At 42.2% G+C, this 23171-nt stretch overlaps 2 protein-coding genes across 2 annotated transcripts in view; one reads left to right on the plus strand and one right to left on the minus strand.

The window, feature by feature from the left end:
• LOC109431742 (BTB/POZ domain-containing protein Tiwaz) overlaps positions 1-23171 on the plus strand; it is a 233557-nt gene that overhangs the window by 183288 nt on the left and 27098 nt on the right. The window lies entirely within an intron of this gene.
• Positions 17291-19303, minus strand: LOC109431741 (protein artichoke-like). Its single transcript, XM_062852629.1, has 2 exons — positions 19140-19303; positions 17291-19065 (listed from the first exon to the last, which is right to left on the minus strand). The coding sequence occupies exons 1-2, from the start codon at positions 19151-19153 to the stop codon at positions 17346-17348; spliced, it is 1734 nt and encodes a 577-aa protein (XP_062708613.1). The 5' UTR covers positions 19154-19303; the 3' UTR covers positions 17291-17345.

The raw sequence follows: 23171 nt of genomic DNA on the forward strand, positions 1-23171 counted from the left end.
GTGTTTTCCTTTCTCAATTAGCCGTAGCATAAGGCGGGCGGAGTGCAGGTCTATTCATCACCGTACTAGCCCATATTGTGTGCCCATCGTCGTCGTCATCGTAGTCGTCGATGGACGTCGGATCGACAGAGGCATCCAAGAAATTTGCCTCTAGTTTTGGGGCTATTCGTCAAATAACGTACAACCTGCTAATCGAAGCTGTTCGTATTTTGCCGGCTGCTAAATTTTGCAAAACTTTACATGTTTTATCATTTTGAGAACCGGCGGCAACGTTTGGCTGTTGTTATTGCTGCTGGAAGTAAGATTCGATGTTTGTTTCGACAGGATATCGTTCTGCTGCGGAGAGTTGGATCTTGATGGAGACCATCATCAACCGACAATGGATTTAGGCGCGTTCACTTCGGAATGCTATACAGCAATGTCTGCCTTATTTTCTACGGATTGTTCCTGCGGGCGATAGAACAATTCAATGCTGGAACTTGAAAACAGACTGATTTCCTAAAATGATTGTGCTATTTCACTTAGGTAAACCTAATTCCACAAAACTAATAGAATGGATGTGTGAGATTCAATGCACTTTCGTTTTAGGCAAGTTTGTGTTGATATTTTCTAAGAAAACGTGCAACAGAATCAAAAGGTTATGAATGTTCATCATTCATAAACCTCACGAATTATGAGTCATCATCAAACGTCTTGATCTGATTAATCTCAAAACAACGGCAACTTCAACATTGCCCGAGATAACAGAAAAAAAGTTGTACTTATACCCAATTTAAAAACAGCCCCCGGTCCGATTTATATTATTATTATTCGGCGGATTAGTATCACAGTCCGATAAGGCGAACAGTCGGCGTAGAACGCGCCACAACGGAACCAGAAAAAGCTTCTGGTTGCTGTTTCTTTTCTCGCGTATTTTACCCTCGGGGTCTACGATGCGATGGACTAACGCGCGAGAGAGCGAATCGTCAGTATTGGCCACCTCGCATCGCCCTCGCACCGATTTCCGTCCTTCGATTGGCGCATTCGGCCCTCTCTCTCGCCCAACGAACCGGTTGCTGCTGTTGGTTCAACTTTTTTTTTTTGGGATCGAACGAAAGTTGTAAAAAGCTTTGCACTCCTAGGATAAATGGAAATCGAAGCGTAATCAAATTCTAAAATTTATGAATTTTTATTTTGAATGTTTTATTTGCACGCCGGTGCCATTTCCTGGTCGAGATTTGTTTGCTCGGTCGAAAGCGCCATAAACAAGCGCGGGAAAAAATCCCAGCATCCAATCCAAATATCCAAATATAAATTATAAATCCGAGGAATCGAGGACGAGCGGAAAATCCTAGCATGAGAGCATACATAAAAATATGAAATTAATGCATTCCCACATGGCCGGCGCAGGCAAGCGAAGGTAAACGGTGCATATTTTTCTCCCACGAGTGTTTGTGTGATAAGGCACTGGTCGCTTAGAAATGGGACGCACGATGTGAGAGGGGTGGATATTTTCCGTTCAGACCTTGATTTTATAATTGCTACTGCATACTCCAGTTGTCGGTGATGTTTCTCGAGTTTCTCCGAAAAATCAACGTTTTATGCGAAACGAATCTACGTTTACAAGTTACGGGGCCACAGCTGGTTACTAAGTCTGTAAAAAACCCTATTCGCAGTTGCAATATGCCGTTGCACTTCACTTGAAAGGGGCTGTCCATAAATTACGTAAGGGTTTCTAGGGGGAGTGGGGGGGGGGGGTTTGAAAAATCTTACGAGCCATACAAAAATTTTTGGGCTCTCATACAAAAAGTCTTACAAGGGGGGGTGGGGGTGTCGAAAAATCGTAAAAAATCCCTTACGTAATCAATGGACAGGCCCAAACTTCGAGTACTCTAAGATACACAAGTTCATCACTTTAGTATTAACACCACTTTAGGCCTGCCCATGACTCTAACCGCAATCATGTAGTTTATTTTGCACGAGATTATGGTGTTGCATATCTTCGTTTTCTCCTTTTTCAGAGGAACAAAAGTCTTCCAATGTCCTACGAACGGTGTCTATGAGGTCGTCCGCAAAGATAAAGAGCATGAGCAATCATGCGATGATAACATTGCTGGACAAATTTCCAAAAATGTTTATGCTATAGATTGAAACCTAAAATTATCCGAGGTTTCAACTGAAAGAGAGCCACAGTGAAGGTATTTTTGAAAAATATTGAAGCAAGACTGCATGGTTTCTAAGTCACTTGCTGGAAGCTTTTCGAGTTGTACGAAATCGACCCTTTATTACTTACGGGTTTTTTGCCTATCCGCTGGAACTTTCTGGCAATGAAATTCAAAATATTTGTAGATCATGGCCCAAATTTCAGCATAAGCAGACTGAATCAGACATACGAGGTCCCAAAGAAGAGCATTTTATATTGGAAAACAACCATTGATTACTAACTCTTGTAGTTATTTGTTAACGGATGTTGAATTCCTTATCGAGAATGAATTTCGTACTATACCAGAGGTTGTATAACTGAATATATAAAATGGTGTTTTGTTTTTATCTTGAGCTTGAGCTTGATTGACCGCCCGTGGATGCTACTCCATTATCACTAGACCAGCTACACTACTCACACAAAGAAACAATGCGATATCTGCCGCGGACTAGCTGGCATCTTCAGTGTGTTAGTAGAATGGCGCCTGCCACGTCAGGTTGCAGGTCAATGTGGGGAAAGGGAAATAAGTGATGATTGCAATCGTTTGAATCCACAGCAGACCGTATAGGGAAGTGGAACCATCTCGGCAACGGTCCTATTTTGGGCACTTTTCTGCTATAGCTCAGTCAATTCTGAACCAATTGACACAATTTTTGGAACACGATGAGATACGTATAGTATCTAGCCGTGCACGAAATTTCAAGTCAATTGGTTTTCAATTGACTGAGTTATAGCGAAGAGTGCCCAAAATACCGGCCGCTGCCCAAGTGGTTCGCTACCCTATACCTCTGCATCTGAACAAATTTATGTGGATGGTCGATTGTTGGTGGGATATGGTTGGCAATGGGTTCCCACATTGGTGCGTGGATGCCAGGTGTAAGGTGATAAATTAGTGTATTTATTACTCTGACGATATTGCGGAAAAGTTCGCTTGCTTGTATAACTCGTAGGGGTTATATGAGAAATTAACACTGTGCTAGGTAAGTTGGAAGGAAGAGAAACGGTTTTTTAACCCTTTTCGGTTCTAGCGATGGCTATGTACATGTAAATATACATAAGTTGTATGTGTACAGAAGAGGGAGAAAGTATGTAGAAAGAAACAAAGTAGGAGGAAAGAGACGAGCCAGGGATTGAACCCAGGACCTTTTGCATACGAACCAGAAGCGGTAGCCACTAGACCACCAAACCCGTTTGTTTTTATCTTAACACGTTCAGTAGTTACACTAGTTTACAGCAGTTTTAACCCTTATGTGGCCGACAGGGTACCCGGGTACCCAGCGCCCATTTAAAAAGCACGGTATAGAAACAAGCAAAAGGTTTGTCGGACACATAACCAGGGATGGGACCATTCATTTGCAAAGAGTTACATTCACTTGCTAATATCTCAGTTCAGATGAATGCTATCAAAAAACAATGTATGGATGAATTTAACCTTGTAATTTTATCTGATAGTTTGCCGAATAACATTGGGGTCGCACACGCATGCCAAAGTCGTGAGCGAGCTGTGAAGGCAACTCTCCACGCGGTGAATGTAAATTACATTCACGCCGTGGAGAGTTGCGTTTGCTGCCGTCTGTTCTGTTGACTTAATTATTGGTTCTACGCTAATATGTTCTCCTACAAAGTTTCAGGTAAAACAAAAATGAAACACTGTTCTATATATTGATATTTGCTGCGATGTTTCTGAAGCGAGTTCACAGCATGTAAATGTAAATGATTGCAAATGAATCCCATCCTTGCACATAACGGATAAACACGATAAGCTGATGATCATTTTCAGTGTAGAATCATCTTCATTAACCTTATTTTCCGTAACTAATACACCGCTTGAGCTGATTTTTACCGTTACTCTCTTACATCTTATATTTTAATGGTTCATGGAGAAAAAAAAATCAAGTGTTTATTTTACTGAAAAAAAATACAAATCTTTTTAATTTTTTGATTTTTTTCTTAAATTTAAGGAGATCGTCCCATATACTCACCTATATCTCGTTGTCCACCAATCAGTTATCACATGGCGAATATTCAGCAAGCTGATTCATTTGCATGTGATAGCTGTGAATCCGATTATGGAACTTCGTATCATTTAATATGTAACTGCCCTGTTTTTGCGCAATTGCGTTTCCGAGTACTCGGGTAACACTTATTAAGTGAAACTGACTTCAGAAACCTGAATCTTCAGGACGTTCTGTTGTTCTTGACCCGCTGTGGTAAAGAGCTATAGGCTCTCTTTACGCTTTATGCGTTATCACAGTGCCCTTCACAGGGCGCTGTTTGAACCCATTGTAGTACGCTTATACGTTATTACAGTGTCCTTTTCAGGACGCTATGTGAACCCATTGTGGTACGATTTTGCGAGTATGACGATCCTATTCCCTTACCTGTCCTTTCCCATGTCCTATCCTTTTCCTTCCCTTCTCCGTCAGATAAATGATGAATAGGCTCGTGTTCATGGCGATGGCACAAATTTCCCGAAAGGAGGAGAACGTGCCTCTAGAGCCGACCTACTGATACCTGATACCACCAATCTTATACAAAAGCTGTGCTCAGATAATCGAAACATATTATAAGCTTCCTGTTCATAAAAAAAAGATTGAAAATTGGTTGACTGCAATGCAAGGTATTTTAATTTTTGTAAAATTCATATTTTTAGAAACCGTAAAATTCGATTTTAAGGTAAAACTCAAAAACTCTTCTATTTAAAAATTTCCGATCTCGAAATCAACATTAGGCTGATACAAATTATATTTTGACTTTTTGTCTCCCCCCCCCCCCTTCCAAAATTTTTGGCTGGATTTTGCATTTTGAGGGGGCAGATAGAAAAAATATTTTTCAAAATTTAGGGTCTTGCTCAAAATTCTTTAACAAATCCGATGAGTTTTAAATATTTTTCAAATTAAATGCTTTATTATTTTTACCCCCCCCCTCCCCCCCCCTCGACCAGTCCAAGAGCGGTGGGACAAAAAGTGAAATAAATATTTGTAACGGCCTTAATAGGCATTATGAACATTTTACAACCATTTTTCATTATGCAACTCATTTCAGTTGAAAAAATTACCATTATGATAGCAAAATGAGTTATATAAAATGTAAATTATGATACTGAATTGCATAAAATATTTTTTTAAGCAATCAAAGGGTAAATTGGTCAATTAACATCCAAAACGACTTATGTAGAATATTTCATTCTAGCAAATCATATTTGATAGATTTATGCATTTAATGTTAGTAAGTAAATTTGCATGCAACTTTTGGAGGGTGACTTGTATTGGAATTATCGTACCTAACATAAATCGCTTAAAACTATCGAATTTGATTTTGTAAAACGAAAAATTTTGCATGAGCCGTTAAATTAGATGATAATTGACCAATTTACCTTTTGATTGTTAAAAAAATCCATGCTTAATCGCTTGCAGCCAAAAAGTTCAAAATCGCATATTTTGCCTTATAAATTGAGGTATTGCTCAAAATTGTGACGTGCTGATGCAAATCTGAGCCCAGATTCGGATTCAGCGGCCCAAAATTTGTCAGAGACACATAAGTTTGCTCTTGAGACAGACCGAAGGTTTTTTTTTGTTTCGCTATGTTGATAGCCCTCTGTTAATTTCAATTTATATTCAATTCCTCTCGTCCCTTACTTCAGATTCTATTCATTACTTTCGTTACTCCGTCTTATTCTGAGTAGTTAAGATTCATTGAAAAAGCAAATTTGAACCAAAGTTGATCAGGATAAAGTCATGCGATAACAAATGCCAGAATGTAAATTCGAGCAATTCTTTAGAAAAAATTCTTTGGGTATTCTTTTGTAGATAACTATAAAATTTCTTCGGGAACTCGTAATCATGCAAATGCATGAACCGATTGAGCGAATTCCTTTGATGACTGCTTCAATAATTCTATAATTCTTTTCATCTCCAGCAGTGTATTTGAAAATTCCTTAGCATTCCTTTTAAAAATCCTTCGGTAAAACCTGTTGAATTTTATTCAAAATTTTGAAGGGAAACTTTTTCGGTTAGATTTTTAAGGGAATTCCTTCCAAAATTCCATTTATCATTCCCCACGGAAAATTCCTCTGGAAATATTTTTCTTAATTCCTTCGTTCATTGCTTAGTAAATTTCTCAGACAATTTCTCTTGAAATTTAAAAATTTCCGATCGGTATTGCTGAAGGAATTTGCAATGAAATTACTGAAGAAATTGCCGATCTTCTTAAATTGTCGCCGATGATATTCTCAAAGGAAGTCTGAAAAGCATTTCCGCATATATTTCCTCAAAATGGTTTGAGAAATTTCCAAAGATATTTCCGAAAGAATCCCATTTTTAAAAACAATTTCTTAGATAAGTGAATTTCCGAAGCAGTTTTCAAAGAAACAAATAAACTGGCAAATGTATTTCCTAAAGAAATGACGAAACCTTTTCCAGAAAAAATAGTCAAACCGCGATGTCATTTCCGTAGGAGTTTTTAATGAAAATTATGAAGGAGCCAAGGGAGTTTCCTGAGGAATTTTGATGAAATTTCCAAGAAAATTACCGAATAAATTGCCATGCGAATTGCCAAAATAGGTTTAAAAGAATATGCTGCAGAAATTCCCAAAAAAGCTACCGCAGGCATTCACAAAGATATTTCCAAATGAAATATTAAATAATATACTGAAAAAAAAACGGAACAAATTTCCAAAACGATTGTTTGAGAAATTCGGTTTGAAAAGCGGTTTCCGGAAGAATTTTACAAGTGATTTTTTTAAGAATAGCTCAATTAAACCCGAGCAGAAGAGAATAGCAAAATAATAACTACAAAATAACATAACCTGTTTTTATATCTTGTTTTGTTATTATTGACCTATCAAGGAATTAGTTTTTCATAACATGTTTTGTTGGACAATCTTATTTTGTTATTATTCAGCTATTGATATGCACCCATTAAACATTTAATAACATGTTTTGTTATGGAGCAAACTAAGTTATTATTGTGATATTGAGAGTTTTATTGTGATATTGAGAGTTTTTAGTTTAGTATATTTGATAAACAATATCACAACAATAACAAGTTTTTAAATTGTAACTACAACATTGGAGATTTACGTTCTTTACAGCATTCTGTACATATTATCTTTTTATTTTAATTATTATTCTAGTCAGCCTAATATTTTATGAACACTTCGACAATTATGTCCTGTTTTTTTTATCATTTTTTGTATCCAGTTACATATAGTTGTATCCATTCCATAGAAAATCTCAGAATATTGTAATACTTGGTGGATTAGTAGTTCCTAGGAAACAGTTAGACTCATATGCTATAATTCGCCATTGAGATAGCTCTATCTAAAGGGTTGTCCGAAAATTTTTGATTTTGGTTTGTAATCAATAGCTTTTGAAGATCAAAATTATTTATTGAAATATTTACCAAATTCATTGTTATTAAGTTGTTATTGACACAAACAAAACATGTTATTAGATTGGTCTTCCAGGAACAATTTTTTGTCATGAAATTTGTTATTTTGCCGCTTACGTCACGCAAGTTTATAACATAACATGTTATGTTAATAACATTAAAATATCTGATTTCATTACTCAGTTATTTTGCCAAAATAATGCATTTTGTTATGCGATTGTTATTCTCTTCTGCTCGGGAATGTCAAAGAAATTCTCAACAGAGTTTCCGTAGACTGAGAAAGGATATTCCAGATAAATTGTTGAAGAAATATATCAAAAAGTCCCAAAAACAAAAAAAAGGATTTTTGATGAAATTTATGATGTTACTACCGAATCAAATCTCATCTCATAAGAATTACCGAAGAAGTTACCGACGAAAAAGTATTGCAACAATATTGCATCACTTTGACTCACCTCGATATCTCCAAAGCCTGAGGACTTACGAAGATGCTGTCTCTAGCAAAGTTATTCAGAAGTTCGACAGCAACAACTTTTCCAAAGGCGGCATTTTTGTAGGTGTTCTGGTTTTAGAGTTATCGAGGTGCGAGTCAGGGTAATGGAATATTGTTGCAATACTTTTTTGAGTCTGACGGTCTGACGGGTTGTGTATGCGATTCCCAAAGAAATTTTTAAAGAGAGAAAAAAAATCTAAAAAAACTACTTTTGGAAATGTTAGAATATTCACGAAGAAATTTTCTTAAGAGTTTTCATATGAATTGCAAAGTGAATTTCCAAAAAAACATTGCTAAAGGACTTTCTAAAGGGATTGTTCAAAGCAATTGCCTAGGGAATTACCAATGGAATTGATTTGGAAATGTCTAAAAAATAGCCAAAGGAAGTCACTAAAAAAGTTGAAAAAAAAAATATCCACAGAATATTTTCAAAGGATTTGCAGACGGAAATACAGAACGATTAAAGATATTGCATTTTCTTAACTTTTCTATTAAACATACATCTTAAAATTTGGCATATGACGGTCTGAGGGTTAGTGCTGATGTGATTTTGTGCAAGTCAGCATTATTTCGTAAGTTATTTCAACGTATTTTTTTTTTGTGGAAATACGGTATTTTGTGTTTCCAAAAGGTGATCACAGTTATAAGACTAACTTCAACCATCTGTGGATAGCATGAAAAACAAATCCTTCATATTCCTCCCACAGAAAATCTGAGATTTGCAAAGATTTATGGAAAGACGCGGTATTTGCGGAATATTTTCAGATAAGAATCATATGCGATCCGAGCACCAGATTTGGTCCATCTAGCGATGTAGTTTCATATACAAGTTGAAAACATCACATACAATTGATGATATTATAGAGAAAATTAAATTACCCAAGCAACACACATGTCATATAAAAGCTACGATACCGCAAGTTTTGGTTGTACAGAAGTTGATTTAACGCATTTCTAGCATTGTGTTGTAACTTCTAAAGGTACAGCCAAAACTTGCGCTATCGTAACTTTTATATGACATGCGTGTTGCTTGGGTATTTTTTTATCAGAGTGAAATTTAGCGACCCGTCTACTTTGTTGTTGTTTGATAATACTGATTTTTTCCAGCTTCAGGCGCAATCTTATACATGTTATTAACAAAAGCAATGAAGATAATCATACTGTCAGCTTCTGTTGTAACGATATTTTGAAATGCGGAGATTTCATGCCTACGAGGGAAATGATTCCAATGGACAGACATTCTTCTGCAAGGGTTTCCTATGGAGAATTTACCATACATTCCTTTCAATATTTTTTCTCTGTATTCTTCCCGGAACATATACAGAATGCCTCCTAAAAACTCTAACTCCACTGGGATTCCACTCGGGTTACTTCGGAGATTTTTCCTACAAAACTCCAAAGGAAAAACAAATTTCTGATGGAAATTAAAAAAAAAAAAAACTTCTTGAGAAATATTGATGTGTAGGATGAAAAAAAGTTCGGAAGGAACTCTGATAGAAATTTCGGTAAAATCTTTAACAAAATGTAATTTCAGAAAAAAAAACCCAACAAAAAAAAACATAAAGAAAGAAGTGTGAAGTTGTGATAAATTACACTAGTTTACAGCATTTTTTAACTCGGTAAGCTGATGATTGTTTTTGGTGTAGAATCATGACCCGAGTTCGAAAATGCGAAGGAAAAAATTACTTCTTCTTCTTCTTTATGGCTCGACGTTCACATTGGAACTTGGCCTGCCTCTCTTCAACTAAGTGTTCTTAGAGCACTTCCACAGTTATTAATTGAAGGACTTTCTTTGCCTGCCATTGCATGAATTTGTACATTGTGTGGCAAATACAATGACACTCTATGCCCAGGGAGTCGAGAAAATTTTCCCGACCGGAACGGGAATCGAAACCCGCCGTCTCCAGATTGGCGATCCATAGCCTTAACCACTAGGGTGTGTGGAGAAAATTACAGAAGAGCGGAAAACTTTTCGACTTTTCACACAAGGTTGATGATTTGAAATCAATTTTTCTTCTATTTTTAAGCAAAGTCGCTCACTTCACAAATCTCATTCTCCGTAATCAATGCTCCGATTGAGCTGATTTTTTTTACTGTAACTCGCCTACATATGATATGTCAAATAAACGTTGAGAAAGAATTTTTAAATTATTTTTTTCTTATTGAAAAAAATACATTTTCTTACATAATTTTGGAAATTTTGTTAAAATTTAAGGAGATTGTCTCCAAAACTCGCTAATATCTTGAATTTCATCAATCTGACGCAAAACCTGTATTCAGATGATCGAATGGTATTATATTCAGCTTTTAATGTATGGAAAAATATTTAAAATTGGTTGAGAAAAAAAAACGCATGATATTTGAATTTTATTAAATTTCATATTTTAAAAAGTTGTAAAACTCGATATTGATCAAAAACTGTTCTACTTTACATTTTTTGAAGCACGGTTACGAAATCAGCGCTAAATTATGCTTCAAAAATTGTGGTCGTTGACAGAAGTTCACGACTTTCGTTTTATTTTGTAAACTTATAACACTAGCTGAAGAAACTTCTGCAGAAATCCTGAAAATTTTCCAGAAAAATCTCTGACGGAAATTCTGTAGGAACCTAAAAAGTGCTTGTGGAAGAAGCCCTGGGAGAAACTTCTGGAAAATCCTGGAATAAACTCTAGAGAAATCCCGCAAAAATCTGGGTTGTATAACGGAAGGAAGAGAAAGGAAGGGGAGGATCCGTTACAGAAATTCCAGGAAGAACTATTCATAATATATTACCGGAGGAGCATTCGAGAAATCGCAGAATGAACTTCTAGAGAAATTGTGAGAGAACGAGGCTCTGCACAATCTCCGGGTGAAAATACTAGGGTCAATATCGAGAAAGCCTTTGAGAAAAAAAAATCTATGAAACCCCGCGACTTATTCTAGGTGATATTCTAGAAAAATCTTTGAGAAAAATCAAGATATAGCATCAGAAATTTATAGAAGAACTTTTGGCCGATGGTTGTCATCACTTGTCCCATTTCTAAACGTTCCGTGCTTTAGTGTGCATTTGGGTGGTGGCAGCGTTGTACCCTAGCTCACGGGTGGGTGGCAAGTGGCAAAGGCGAGAGTTTCATTTCAGTTCGGTGGATTTGAGTGGCTCCGATATTTCGTGACACCGCGCCGAGCTGCTGCTGCCGCTTGGGTCCTCCCCCTTGTCAACAAGGGTGGCGGCAGCGCAGCGGAAGCGGAAGATACCCTCCTTACTGCACGCGCGCTTCAGTTCGGGCTCGTGGTGCGCGGGGCTTGGCTGGATGAGCGGACGGGGTCGAGTAAGCGTAGAAAATATTTTTCAGTCATAATTCACCATCGATACCGCCCCCGGAGGTAATATATTTTGAATAAATAATCTAAAATGTACAAATTTATCATGCACTATTTATTGGTGTGCATGAATGAACAAATACATGTTTACACCCACGCTTTGCATCCGGTTTGGCCTGCTGATCACACGGGCCCGGCGTGCACCGGAATTGGAGTTTGGATTTTTGACCTGTTGGTGCCACCCACCAGGAATCCATTAAGTGTAAACGTGTGCAATTCTCCCAAAATTGGTCATCGAAATGGGGAAGCGTGGATGCGCACGGGTAGGCCAGTGTTTCCGTCGACGGAACAGCTAAGTGCAGTGGTGAGCTAACACCAGGTTTCACCAGGTAGATAATAAAAAACTCAAAAATTACTCCGCTTAAAGAAAATTTTGCCGGCGGTCCTTAGATTCCTTCAAATATTCCACCTGAGATGTTTTCTGCAGTTTATTTTTTCAGAAATCACACTAAAAACTGGTATCCCTTAAGATGTTTCTGCAAGAATCCCTGAGAGAATTTCAGAAGATACCTGCAGAGAACCTTATTAGAAATTGTAGAAAAAAAATCTGTAAGGATTCCTGAGCTAAAATCTCTGAATCAATTTCTAAAGCAATCTCTGGAGGTATTGCTGGCATAATCATTGAGGCATTCCTGAAGGAAATCCTTGAGATATATCGGAAGGAATTAGCAAATGAAATTCATTAGAAACTTCTAGAAGAAGTCTGAAAAAAAAAATCCGTGGAAAATCTCCTCAAATTTAAAGCGACAATTCTCAAAGATGTTATAACTTTTAGGGGTCCTAACATCAACTCAGATCACTACCTCGTAGTTAGTAAGGTTTGAGCTCGGTTATCAACCGTGTCGGACTCTAAGAACCGACGATCGATGTGTTTCAACATCCAGCATTTTTCAACGGACGGTACGGTAGCTGACTATCACCAGAAACTGAACGAGCGGATAAGTGAAATCAACGAGAGCGATAATCTCAACACTCTGTGGGAGTCTATCCACGGAGCGATGAGTACGGCAGCGTGGGAGGTGATTGGTACTGCTCAAAGACGACCTAGGAACGGGTGGTTCGACGAGGAGTTTCGAAGGGTAACGGGTGAGAAAAATATCGCCCGAAGCCAGATGCTGGTGTCTGGGACCCGGCAGAGCAGGGAGCGATATAGGGAAACGAGAGCAGTCGACAAACGAGTGGAGCAGTAAGAAAAGACGCCATGAGTAAAAATGTGATTGCTCAAACGCAAGAAAGTATGGAGCAGAATGATATGCGGAGGTTTTTTGAAACTGTCAATGGCGTGCGGAAAAAAAACAGCGCCCTCTCCCGTCATGAGCAACGACCGTGAAGGAATCGTGCTGACAGACAAAACAATGGTGGCTGCCAGGTGAAGAGAGCACTTCGAGGAGTTGTTAAACGGTGGGAATGGAAGACGACGACGAGGGACAAGCTGTGCAACCTCCAACGCTAGACGAGATCAAGACATCCATTAGAGGGCTGAAGAACAATAAGGCTGCTGGGAAGGACAAACTCCCGGTCGAGCTTCTCAAGCACCATAGTGAGCAGCTGTATCAGTTCTTACACCGTATTATATTGAATATATGGGAAGAGGAAGAACTGCCTGCTAGTTGGTTGGATGGTCTCATTTGCCCTCTATACAAAAAAGGGCATCGACTGCAGTGCGCGAATTGCAGAGGAATAACACTTCACAATTCAGCGTACGAAATTTTGTCCGGAATTCTGTTTAACAGGCTGAGGCCGATTGAGAAGTCCGATCAACGACGGATCAGATGTACAGTGTACACCCTGCGGCAGATTCTCGATCAATTTCGGTAGTTACAACTTGCAGACTCATCATCTGTTTATTGATTTCAAGGCGGCATACGATTCAGTGAAGAGATATGAGTTATGGCAGATTATGATCGAACATGGTTTTCCGGCGAAGCAGATAAGACTGATTCGTGTGACGCTTGACGGTTCGAAATCAAGTGTACGGGTTGCGGATGAAATTTCGTCATCGTTCGTAACCTTAGACGGGATGAAGCAGGGTGATGCTTTTTCAAACTTACTGTTCAACATAGCGCTGGAAGGAGCGATAAGGAGAGCTGGTGTGCAAAGGAGCGGAACCATTGTCACGAGGTCGCATATGCTCCTGGGCTTCGCAGATGATATCGACATCATCAGGATCGACCGTCGGGCCGTGGAAGAGGCGTTCATAGCTTTTCAAAAAGAAACTGCGAGGATTGTGTGTGGTAAATGTCTGACAGTAAGCATCTCTCAGTGTGTTTAGAGTCTTATCCCCCAATATGTCAACAGACAACTGATAACGCATGCACATTCCCCACCCAGGGTAACGCCCACGCTATCGAGTGACAGCTGCTGACGACATCACAGCAGGCCACGACTCTTCCTCTTTCTTTGGTCAGCGTTCGACCACGTCGGACGTGCAGTGTATCTGGTCGCTGCGCTGGGCGATTCTCATCGAGAACCATCAGCTAAATTCCCACAATGGCAATCCTGCCAGGCTTTATTGCAATTTTTTTGCAATAAAGTCAAACATAGGTGAGAATCGCTCAGCCAGTTAAGTGAAATGAAAAGTGAAAATGATTGAAAAAGGCAGTATTGTGGTGAAGCGGCAGGTATAAGTTTCTTTTTTTTGTTCAAAATGTGCAAAGGGGTGTCACGTCGTTCACCGAATAGAAGTTTTGGATTGAAAAATATAGAAAAACGCGTCCCGAGGACCGTCCAAATGACCTGATTTTCCAGTATGCCATGCTCGGAGACGTGTCTCGAAGACCGTCGGATAGGTTATGTACGATTTTCGGAATCGAAAGACGCGCCTCGAAGGCCGTCGAGAAATGAAAAAGAAAGACGCGCCTGGAAGGCCGTCGAGAAATGCGAAAAAGGGGCGCGCCTCGAAGGCCGTCGAGAAATGGAAAAGAGGGACGCGCCTCGAAGGCCGTCGAGAAATGCAACAAAGGGGCGCGCCTGTAAGGCCGTCGAGAAATGCGAAAAAGGGGCGCACCTCGAAGGCCGTCGAGAAATGCAAAAAAGGGACGCGCCTCGAAGGCCGTCGAGAAATGGAAAAGAGGGACGCGCCTCGAAGGCCGTCGAGAAATGCAACAAAGGGGCGCGCCTGTAAGGCCGTCGAGAAATGCGAAAAAGGGGCGCGCCTCGAAGGCCGTCGAGAAATGCAAAAAAGGGACGCGCCTCGAAGGCCGTCGAGAAATGGAAAAGAGGGACGCGCCTCGAAGGCCGTCGAGAAATGCGAAAAAGGGGCGCGCCTCGAAGGCCGTCGAGAAATGGAAAAGAGGGACGCGCCTCGAAGGCCGTCGAGAAATATAAAAAAGGGACGCGCCTCGAAGGCCGCCGAGAAATGCAAAAATGGACGTGCCTGGAAGGCCGTCGAGAAATAGAAAAGAAAGATGCGCCTCGAAGGCCGTCGAGGAAAAATAAAAAGTGGCGCGCCTCGAAGGCCGTCGAGAAATGCAAAAAAGTGGCGCGCCTGGAAGGCCGTCGAGAAATGCGAAAAAGGGACGCGCCTCGAAGGCCGTCGAGAAATGGAAAAGAGGGACGCGCCTCGAAGGCCGTCGAGAAATGCGAAAAAGGGGCGCGGCCTCGAAGGCCGCCGAGAAATGCAAAAATGGACGTGCCTGGAAGGCCGTCGAGAAATAGAAAAGAAAGATGCGCCTCGAAGGCCGTCGAGGAAAAATAAAAAGTGGCGCGCCTCGAAGGCCGTCGAGAAATGCAAAAAAGTGGCGCGCCTGGAAGGCCGTCGAGAAATGCGAAAAAGGGGCGCGCCTCGAAGGCCGTCGAGAAATGGAAAAGAGGGACACGCCTCGAAGGCCGTCGAGAAATGCAACAAAGGGGCGCGCCTGGAAGGCCGTCGAGAAATGCGAAAAAGGGGCGCGCCTCGAAGGCCGTCGAGAAATGCAAAAAAGGGACGCGCCTCGAAGGCCGTCGAGAAATGGAAAAGAGGGACGCGCCTCGAAGGCCGTCGAGAAATGCGAAAAAGGGGCGCGGCCTCGAAGGCCGCCGAGAAATGCAAAAATGGACGTGCCTGGAAGGCCGTCGAGAAATAGAAAAGAAAGATGCGCCTCGAAGGCCGTCGAGGAAAAATAAAAAGTGGCGCGCCTCGAAGGCCGTCGAGAAATGCAAAAAAGTGGCGCGCCTGGAAGGCCGTCGAGAAATGCGAAAAAGGGGCGCGCCTCGAAGGCCGTCGAGAAATGGAAAAGAGGGACACGCCTCGAAGGCCGTCGAGAAATGCAACAAAGGGGCGCGCCTGGAAGGCCGTCGAGAAATGCGAAAAAGGGGCGCACCTCGAAGGCCGTCGAGAAATGCAAAAAAGGGACGCGCCTCGAAGGCCGTCGAGAAATGGAAAAGAGGGACGCGCCTCGAAGGCCGTCGAGAAATGCGAAAAAGGGGCGCGCCTCGAAGGCCGTCGAGAAATGGAAAAGAGGGACGCGCCTCGAAGGCCGTCGAGAAATACAAAAAAGGGACGCGCCTATGGTTTAGAAGGAAAAAAAAAGGGTGTGGTGGGCTGGGCACGTAGTTCGTATGCCGGACGAACGACAAGCTAAACCATATTCAGCAGAGAACTACGAAGGGGTAGTCGGCTTCGTGGTAGGCCGCGCACACGGACCTAAGGGCTCTAAACGTTCAGGGTTACTGGAAGCGATTGGCCCAGGACCGAGACCAGTGGAGGCGAATACTTCATTTGGCGTAGACTCACCGCTACGAGTTGCAGCCCAACAAGTATCAAGTAAGTATTCCTCATAGAACTTCTAGAGTAGTTTCGGAGGGAATCACTGAAGAAATTTCCTCTTCCTTATAAGATGCGAAGACGTTCCGGTATAGGGGGTGCTGAAATTTTGAAACCATGGGTAACCATTCTACAATGGCAGCACAGAATCGCTCGTATTGCCCTGATATGAGAACTGTAAGTCAGGTTAGGCGGTTAAGGATAAAAAAAAACATTGAAAAGTCTCAGTTAATAACTGTGGAAGAACTCATAGAACACTAGGGGCTGTCCATAAACCACGTGGTCATGAGGGGGGGGGGGGGGGGGTTCGGCCAATGACCATTTTGTATGGACAAATAAAAAATTTTGTATGGACTAATTACCACGCGGGGGGGGGGGGGGGGGTTTGAAAAGTCCCAAAAAAATGACCACGTGGTTTATGGACAGCCCCTAACCTTAGAAGCAGGCTATATAGGACATAAATTCCAGAAAGATGAAAAATGAGAAGAAGTCTCATGAAAGTGTAACCCTGGCGTCAAATAAAAACTGGACATTCAATAAAAAAGATAAACAGTTATCATCAGTTGGAAACTACTGGTCTACTCTACCAATCCATACTCGCACTTCAATACAAAACATCAAATCAAACATAGTCCCCGGTAAAAGCACCCCCAAACATTGGATGGGTTGGGGCGAAAGCATCCCAGCACGCGGAACTGCGAATCTCTAAAACTATTTAAATTATGGTATGATGAAATGGAAGTCAGAGAGCGGAAAAAAAAGAACCTGGCAAAATTTCCCATTACCAACAACGAGTGCCTTTTTGCCTGGCGATTGCCCGATTGAAATCAGCGCGACCGATTTAGATCAATGACAGTTTGACGATACGTGAACGAACATGCACGTGGCTTGGCAGTGGAATTCCCATCACTGCACTGTCTGGCGGATTGTTTGTTGTGCCCCCAGGGCGATCAGATTATTTCGAGAGATTTGATGAAAATTACCTTTCACCAAGTTGAACCGAATCCGATGACTGTGGAGAATGACATTTTTAGTGGTGTTGGATAACACTTTAAAAAAAATTGAATCTTTCACGTGACAAAATGTCTTTTATTGATGTGATAGTAATAAAGAAAGCACATTTACATCTACAAATAATATATTTACAAGCTTAACTTATTACATCGCACATCTCTTTAGAAGTCTTCCATTTGTGTTTGTATTGAAGCTGTTTCGCCTCGTTTAAAAATAATCATTCTATCAATAGCCCGTCGTGCATTGGCGTTGTAGTGGACGTACAGCAGAAAGCCAACATTCATTACCAGTATTACCGTTAAGATCAACATTATAAACACTTGGAAGCCAATAGCATGGCTTGCATCACAACCCCTCTCATGACCCAGTGCAATTTTTCTCACTTCGTCCAGCCGATCAGCGTTGGAGGCGTTCACATTTCTTATCATATCCAACAGCTCCACCATTAGCTTATATTCGAACTCAGTTGAAGTCACGTTGGCCACTATCAGTTTCAGCTGGGTGTCTTCTTCCCGGAAGAAATTCTCGTCCAGATGGCTGACGGCCAGGCTTGGTTGAAACTGGATACGATCTTTATCAGAATTGGCACAGTAAATTCCTTGAACATTGGTCATATGAGTAATTTCTCCGTAATTTTTCGTAGTGCCTATCGCTATTTTATTGCGATTGCAGAATCGTACCAAGTTCGTTAGGTATGAGCAGTTCCAGGAGTTGGCAAAAAGTCCTAGATACGTCAAATTCGGGAATAACTCCTGCATGTTTTCATAGCTAAACTCCTGAAGACCGTTCCCATCAATAAAGAGTGTTTCCAGATTGGGAGTGGGTACTAGGACTGAGATGTCCAACTTCTGCAGAAGGTTGTAGGACAAGTCCAATCGACGCAGTTTGGATTGCTGTGTGAATGTCCCGTGTTCGACGGTTTGAAGCTGGGTTGCTTCTAGGTTGAGATCGATTAGTTTCTTGAGTTTCAAGAATGTTGTCAAGTGAAGCGGTCCAATTGGATTGAACGAGAGATCCAATATAGTTAGCGTTTCCAAGATGGTGATGTTACGGATGTCCTTTAAGTTGTTCTTCGACAAACTCATTGAGTAGAGTTGGGATTTTTCTGCACTTTCAGCATAAATCGAAGAAATGTTATTCTTGGATGCAAACAGCTTTGTCAGTTGATGAGGTATCACCAAAGAGGTAAGCCTGTTCTCATCTAATACGAGTATCCGCAAGTAGGTAAGACTGCTGAGAAAAGTGTCACTTAAACTGTAGATACGATTCCCTCTCAGATCCAAATAGGCGATCATAGTACAGTTTTCAAGCAAACGATCGTGTATTTCGGAGATCCTGTTATTGGCCAGCGAAAGATACGATAACAGAGTCAGTTTCGAAAACAATCCCGCATCTAGCTGTTTCAACAAATTTCCAGACAAATCCAAGTGATCAATTTTTGGCAAATCATGCAGAGCCTTCTCCTTCACTTCCGAAATCCGATTGCTCGACACGTCCAACCGCACCAGTTTATCACAGCCCTTGAACACAAAGTTGTTCAGCATGCTCAGTTGATTCCCGGACATATTCAAATACCGAAGCTCCTTTGCCTGCTCGAAGGTGTACTTGTTGATGTTCTCCACCTGACATCGAGTCACGTCCAGATTTTGCATCTCTGGAAACGAGGTAAACATCACTCGAGGAATTTCCGTGAGCTTCGATTCGGAAAACTCGAAATAGTATGGCCTTGGATATTCAGATCGGAATACGACCTCTTCCGCATCATGGGTAACGGTGACGTTGCTCAACGCGCAATATCGGATGGTGTACACTCCGTTCAAGAAATGATTGCAATCGTAGATGACTGCCAAAGATCCTCCGAAGAACCCAAGAAGTAAAAACCTGTTCGAATTACAATTGAAAGTTACCTTTTCTATTATCCCCAAAATGTGACTAAGAAAGCTGTTAAAACAAACCTGAGCAAAAACATGATTCTCCCTGAGATTCAGAATGGTGACAAGCGTTCGACACGGTTCAACGAGTACTGAAGTAGGAAGTCCGTCAGTACCGATCCCAGCGAGATGCGCAGAGCATGCAGTTTTTTTTTTGTTTTGCTTCCTTCTTGCCCCTTATCAGTAGCCCTTTGTTGTGACTCTCTCTGATACGGTTTTTGCACATGCAGCACTTGCTAGGGACAAGCAGATTGAACTATGTAATGTATATCAACGGGGAAAGCTGCCACACAAAACATGTAATGATTTGTGATTGTGTAATAAATGAAGTTGAGTAATTAATTAATAACACAGTATGTTCTAGGCATATATTAGCGTAACAAAATTAGAAGTAATTTGCTATGCAGAGTCCAAATCTGAGTTCAGATTTGCTCCAGGCCCTGGGATACATTCTTTTTGAGAGCCAGAAAAAATGTATATTAGGGTTCAGGAGTGTATCGGAAAGCACATAGTTGAAAATTAGAACACGTTCTGCGTGGTCCACCTATATTCTAAGCCTTCTTGCACAAACGGGTCTATGGCAATTTGCCAATTTTGAAAGATTGTTGTATAGCATTCTTACAACATACCCTGCCCAGAGTAAGCTTCCGACTTTGACCACCTTCTAGATGCTAAGTTCTCCATAGAGTGCAGCTATCTTATGGTTCATCTTCCTTCGCCACACACTGTCCTCCTGTACACTGCTGAAGATCGTCGTCCTTAGCAATACTTACTTACTTTCAGTCCTGGGTACCCACGGTGGTGCAGAGGGCCGAATTGAAAGATTCCTATCCTGGACGATTGCCAGTCATCGCCTTGACCTGTGACCAGGTCAAATTTCTGTCGACTTGCTTGATTTCGTTATTGAGGCTGCGCCCAAATGAGCCTCTGGGTCTGCCTCTGCTGCGATGTCCTGCAGCGTTTCAGTCTAACGCTTGCTTGCAGATTTCGTTTCCGCCCCTGCGTAGAGTGTGGCCGACCCGCCTTCACTTTCGCTCCCGAATTTTTGTCGCTATCGGTTTTTGATGACATCGACGATGGAGCTCCACGTTGGAGATCCAATTGTGTGAGGCCACCATGCACGAATTATATACCGCAGGCATCTATTGATGAAGACCTGCAACCGTTGATTGTTCTCTGCTGTTACACACCAGGTTTCACTGGCGTATGGCAGCAAAGATTTTACGTTCGAGTTAAAAATTCGGATTTTGGTGCGTCGACTGATCTGGTTGTTTTTCCATACATTTCTTAAACTCGCAAAAGCAACCCACGCCTTTTTGATCCGTGCACCTATGTCGATCTTGGTGCCGCCATCGTCTGCCATTTGGTTTCCAAGATATTGGAAGCTTTCAGCATTCTCCACTGATTACCCAGCTACCGTAAAGCTGGGAGGGTTGATCGTGTTGATATCCAACGATTTGGTCTTGTTGCCGTTGTGGTAAAACCTGCCACTGAGGAACGATTGGCAAGATCATCGAGCCTGCTCTGCATATCAGAGCGCCGGTTGAGCTAGGAGAGCAACGTCATCATCCAGTTCGAAGTCATTGAGGTGCTCCATGGTAATGAGTTGCCACAGCAATCCACGATTTGGCTTACGGTCAATCGCACCAACCAGGATCTCATCGATTACGATGAGGAACAGTAGCGGTGATAGGATACATCCTTGCCTCACTCCAGCAACGACCCGAATGGGAACACCGTTGTGCAGTACTCTGCACGAAAAAGCTCTGTACTGTGCTTCGATGAGGCCGATGATTTTCTCAGGGACACCCTTGCGCCTGAAAGCTTCCCACATGTTTCCGTGATTGAGACGGTCGAAAGCTTTTTCGTAATCAATGACCACCAGGTAGAGAGACTCTTGGAACTCATTGATAGGCTCCAGAATGATACGGAGCGTGACAATATGGTCCACACAGGATTCTCAAAGGACTTTGAGAACGATACACAGCAACATGATGCCCCGCCAATTATCACATACAGTCAGGTCACTCTTTTTGGGTACTTTTATTAAGACGCCTTGCATCCAGTCGGCTGGAAATGTCGCGGTTTACCATATGTTGCAGAATAATTGATGCAGTAGTTGTGCGGATACTACGGGGTCAGCTTTGGGGATCTCAGCATATGCAATCGACCCCTGGGGCCCTGTTCGATTTCATGCTACGGATGGCTGTTTCTATCTCCTGCACTGATGGAGCTTCGGTGCTGACACGGGTAATGCGTCGACCCTTGGCGGATCATGCTGAGGTGTTGGTGGCGTGGCCGAAACTTGAAAAAGGTTCCCAAAGTGCTCGAACCAGCGTTTCAACTGGTCAGCCGGGTCGGTCAGTAACTGTCCAGACGTGTCTCTCACGAGCATCGTAGCATTCATCTTAGTCCCACTAAGGCGACGTGAGACATCATAGAGGAGACGGATGTCGGCGGTGTTTGTGGTTTTCTCGCCTTCGTCGGCTAGGGAGTCCGCCCAAGCTGTTTTGTCCCGTCTACATGAGCGTTTCACTTCCTTCTCTATCGCGGCTTTGGCGTTCCTTCGCTCCTCTGTCTTCCTCCAGGTATCATCTGTGATCCACTGCTTTCTTCGGGTGCGTAGCTCACCCAAATTATTCTCGCTGGTGGTGATGAAGGCATTCTTGATGGCGCTTCATTGATCTTTTACGCTTCCACCTGCTGGAATATCCGCAGCACGGTTTGCTAGCTCCTCGACGAAGGACCTTTTCACCGCAGCGTCATCCAGTCGGCGTGTGTTAAACCGGCGCCCGATTTTCTCCTCCTGTTGCTGGATCCTGGCAATGCGCAGTCGTATCTCGCCGATTAGGAGATGATGGTCGGACGCAATGTCGGCGCTACGTTTGTTCCGCACATCAAGAAGGCTCCGTCCGGTCGATTTGATTTTCCGTGATGTCATCACGGGAAACCCATGTCACTTTGTGCACTGGTCGATGAGGAAAGTGCGATCTCCCAATCACCATGTTATTGTTGCCACAAAACTCTGCAAACAGCTCTCCGTTTTCGCTCATTTCTCCGAGACCATGGCGTCCCATGACGAGCTCATAGTCCGAGTTGTCGGAACCAACCTTCGGGTTGAAGTCGCCCATGAGGATCTTGATATCACCTTTCGGAATCTTGTCCACGAAAGCATTCAGTTGACTGTAAAAGTTCTCTTTATCTTGTAATTCGGCAGCATCGGTTGGCACGTAACATTGAATCATGATAAGGTTTCGAACCCGTGTTCTGAATCTGACATTGGCGTAGCTAGCTTTTTCTATCTTCTTACTCACTCTCCCAAACAAACACGAGGAAGAGCGGAATGCAAAAGGGGGCCAGTGCCCCCTCTTTCATCCTTCTCTTTCTCGTGTTTGTTTAGGAGAGTGAGAGAGATAAAAAAAAGCTAGCTACGCCAATGGAATATGGCTACAATTATCCTCCCATTAATAGGTTCCCAATTCATGAGCGCAGCGTAGGCGTGAGCGCTGAGCAGGAATCCAACTCCACGGTGGCGAGGAGCGTGTTCACCTCGTAGGCCAGAGTATAGCAGAATTTGACCCGACGCCAATCTGTGCATTCCAAAGTTCGGCCGACGAACCTCGCTCAGTCCTAGGATCTCAAGCTTCATACGGCATGCCTCATTGGTTAGTTGTGCCAGTTTACCCTGCTGGGCTAGGGTTAATACATTCCAAATTCCAATTCTTGTCCATTGATTCGCGCTAAAAGTTGTTGCCGTTGAATCAGTTTGTAATCTTTCATTTTCGGTTTCAGTAACGGTTTTTTTTTTTTGGTTTCGGAAACAGTATGTTGTTGGGCTAAGGTCTCCTATCCACCGTGGTGGGGCTGCCACCTTAGGTATAGCTTCCGGTGGAGGAGCATTTCATACTCAGCCGCTGGATGCCAGAACAGACGCTATTTGAGCCGCATCTCCTTGGTGAACAGACGTCCTTAGCACGCTTCACTCGAAAATTTCCAGCATGGTACACTACCTCGAAGAAATCACCGTTTATTGTGAAAAAACTTCCTTGACCTATA

This window comes from Aedes albopictus, chromosome 2 (genome assembly GCF_035046485.1).
Source record: "Aedes albopictus strain Foshan chromosome 2, AalbF5, whole genome shotgun sequence".
Taxonomy (NCBI): domain Eukaryota; kingdom Metazoa; phylum Arthropoda; class Insecta; order Diptera; family Culicidae; genus Aedes; species Aedes albopictus.